We start from the raw sequence: 1,673 nt of genomic DNA, 5'->3' as shown, positions 1-1,673 counted from the left end.
GATGAGGAATGGAAAGGGTGTTCCTATAAAGGAACTAAATTTAAAGTTAGCTTCTTTACTCTATTTGACAATTTAATTAACATTGTTGTTGTTGTTAGGTGCTATCGACTCAGCTCCGACTCCATGCGACCCTATGTACAACAGAACCAAAACACTTTTTAATTAGTTTGTTCCAACCAGAATCCACATACAGTCCATACACAGCAGCAACTGGTTGATAACGCTCTTCAATTTATTTTGATCTATACCCAAAATGGATTTTTTAATTAATTCGTTAAAGATAGAAAACATAGATAGCTTCTAAGTCATTTACTGGCTAATAGTGTTACTCCACCATGAGAACTGGAATGTTCCCAGGGGCCCTAATCCCTCTTCATCTGAAGGAAACTATGAAGAACCTGGGTGGAATGTAATATATCATGCTCCAGGTTTGGATTGGTTATCTTGAGGATTTTTTTTTTTTTTATAATAAGTAAAATGTCTCTCTGCTTATGTTCAGTTTGCTTTGTGACAAAACACCTCACTTCTGTGTAGTCTAATGAATGTTTCTGGAGTGTCTGAGCATTTGGTGAAATAAGGGTTTAGTAGTTTACCCAACTCTTGATACTTATATCTAGAAGGTATATTGGGAAACCCTTCATATTTTCTTAGCTGTATGATACCAAGAGAATAAACAGTAGGAGGTGGTAGTATTGAAGAAGAAAATGGGTACAGGTGGATGTTAGTGAAAGCCAGTATGTTTTTTAAACAGAATTTTTTTTACACGTGGAATATTTTATTACCTAAATTTGATATTTATAAGTTTAGACTAATTGGACAGCCTACATTGTATTCTTTAATAATGTTACTGCTTATTCATTTTAATGTTTACTGAGAAATATTTCATTTCACTTAGGAAAATGACTACATTAATTCTTACTTCGAAGATGGAGATGATTTTGGTGCAGACAGTGATGACAACATGGATGAAGCAACCTATTAGCTATGGTATTTCTCAAAAAAGTTTTATGGTACAGTTTATGGACATAGGGACAGGGTTGTTTTCCTTTTTATTTCTGATAAGGAGTAAGTAAGTATTCATTTTTGTTCCTGTTGCGTTGGACAACTGTTACCAAAACTTTCAGAACCACTTTGTTTACATAGTAGTTAGCTTACAAATTGATCTTTGATGCTCTGACATTCCCTGTAACACCTCTGTTGTCCTTTTATGTATCCAAGTGGATTTTTAAAGTCTTGTTTGGATTGGATTGTGCCTAAAGAGCCTTTGCATCTCTCAATCTATGCATACATACTTGAACAAATTATTCTTGTTTAACTTTTGATCATTTGTAAAACTATTACTAGTCATCATAATGGATTTCTGTAGTGTAAAAGTTGATTTAAAACTGCACACGGAGCACTTTAAAAACAAAGAAACTTGAAAATAACTTTTTTTATTTTTACATAGTATGTTCTGTACTGCTATATTATGACTATGTAAATCTCCCTGAGCTCTTACAAGTACAAAGTTTGGAGATCAGAAGTTCTATGATTAAAGGAAAGTAGACCAGGAAAAGGGCCAATCTGAGCTATATAAATTTCACAGCACACATCTCAAACAGTGAAAAGTTACATTCACCTAGGTGAAGAGTATAAATACTTGAATATGGGGCTAACTTCAGTCATATATGAAT

General features: G+C 33.4%; 1 protein-coding gene across 1 annotated transcript in view; it reads left to right on the top strand.

Moving 5' to 3' along the window:
* POLR3G (RNA polymerase III subunit G) overlaps window positions 1-982 on the top strand; it is a 34,373-nt gene extending 33,391 nt beyond the window's left edge. The window contains exon 6 of the mRNA XM_007943394.2: window positions 896-982. Within this exon, the coding sequence (XP_007941585.2) occupies window positions 896-982 (87 nt within the window). The remainder of the gene's footprint in view (window positions 1-895) is intronic.
* Window positions 983-1,673: the final 691 nt, after the last annotated feature.

This window comes from Orycteropus afer, unplaced genomic scaffold (assembly GCF_000298275.1).
Source record: "Orycteropus afer afer isolate SDZICR_OR568_19922 unplaced genomic scaffold, OryAfe1.0 scaffold00105, whole genome shotgun sequence".
Classification (NCBI taxonomy): Eukaryota; Metazoa; Chordata; class Mammalia; order Tubulidentata; family Orycteropodidae; genus Orycteropus; species Orycteropus afer.
The sequence above is the reverse complement of the archived record's forward strand: the minus strand, read 5'-3'. Positions and strand labels throughout refer to the sequence as shown.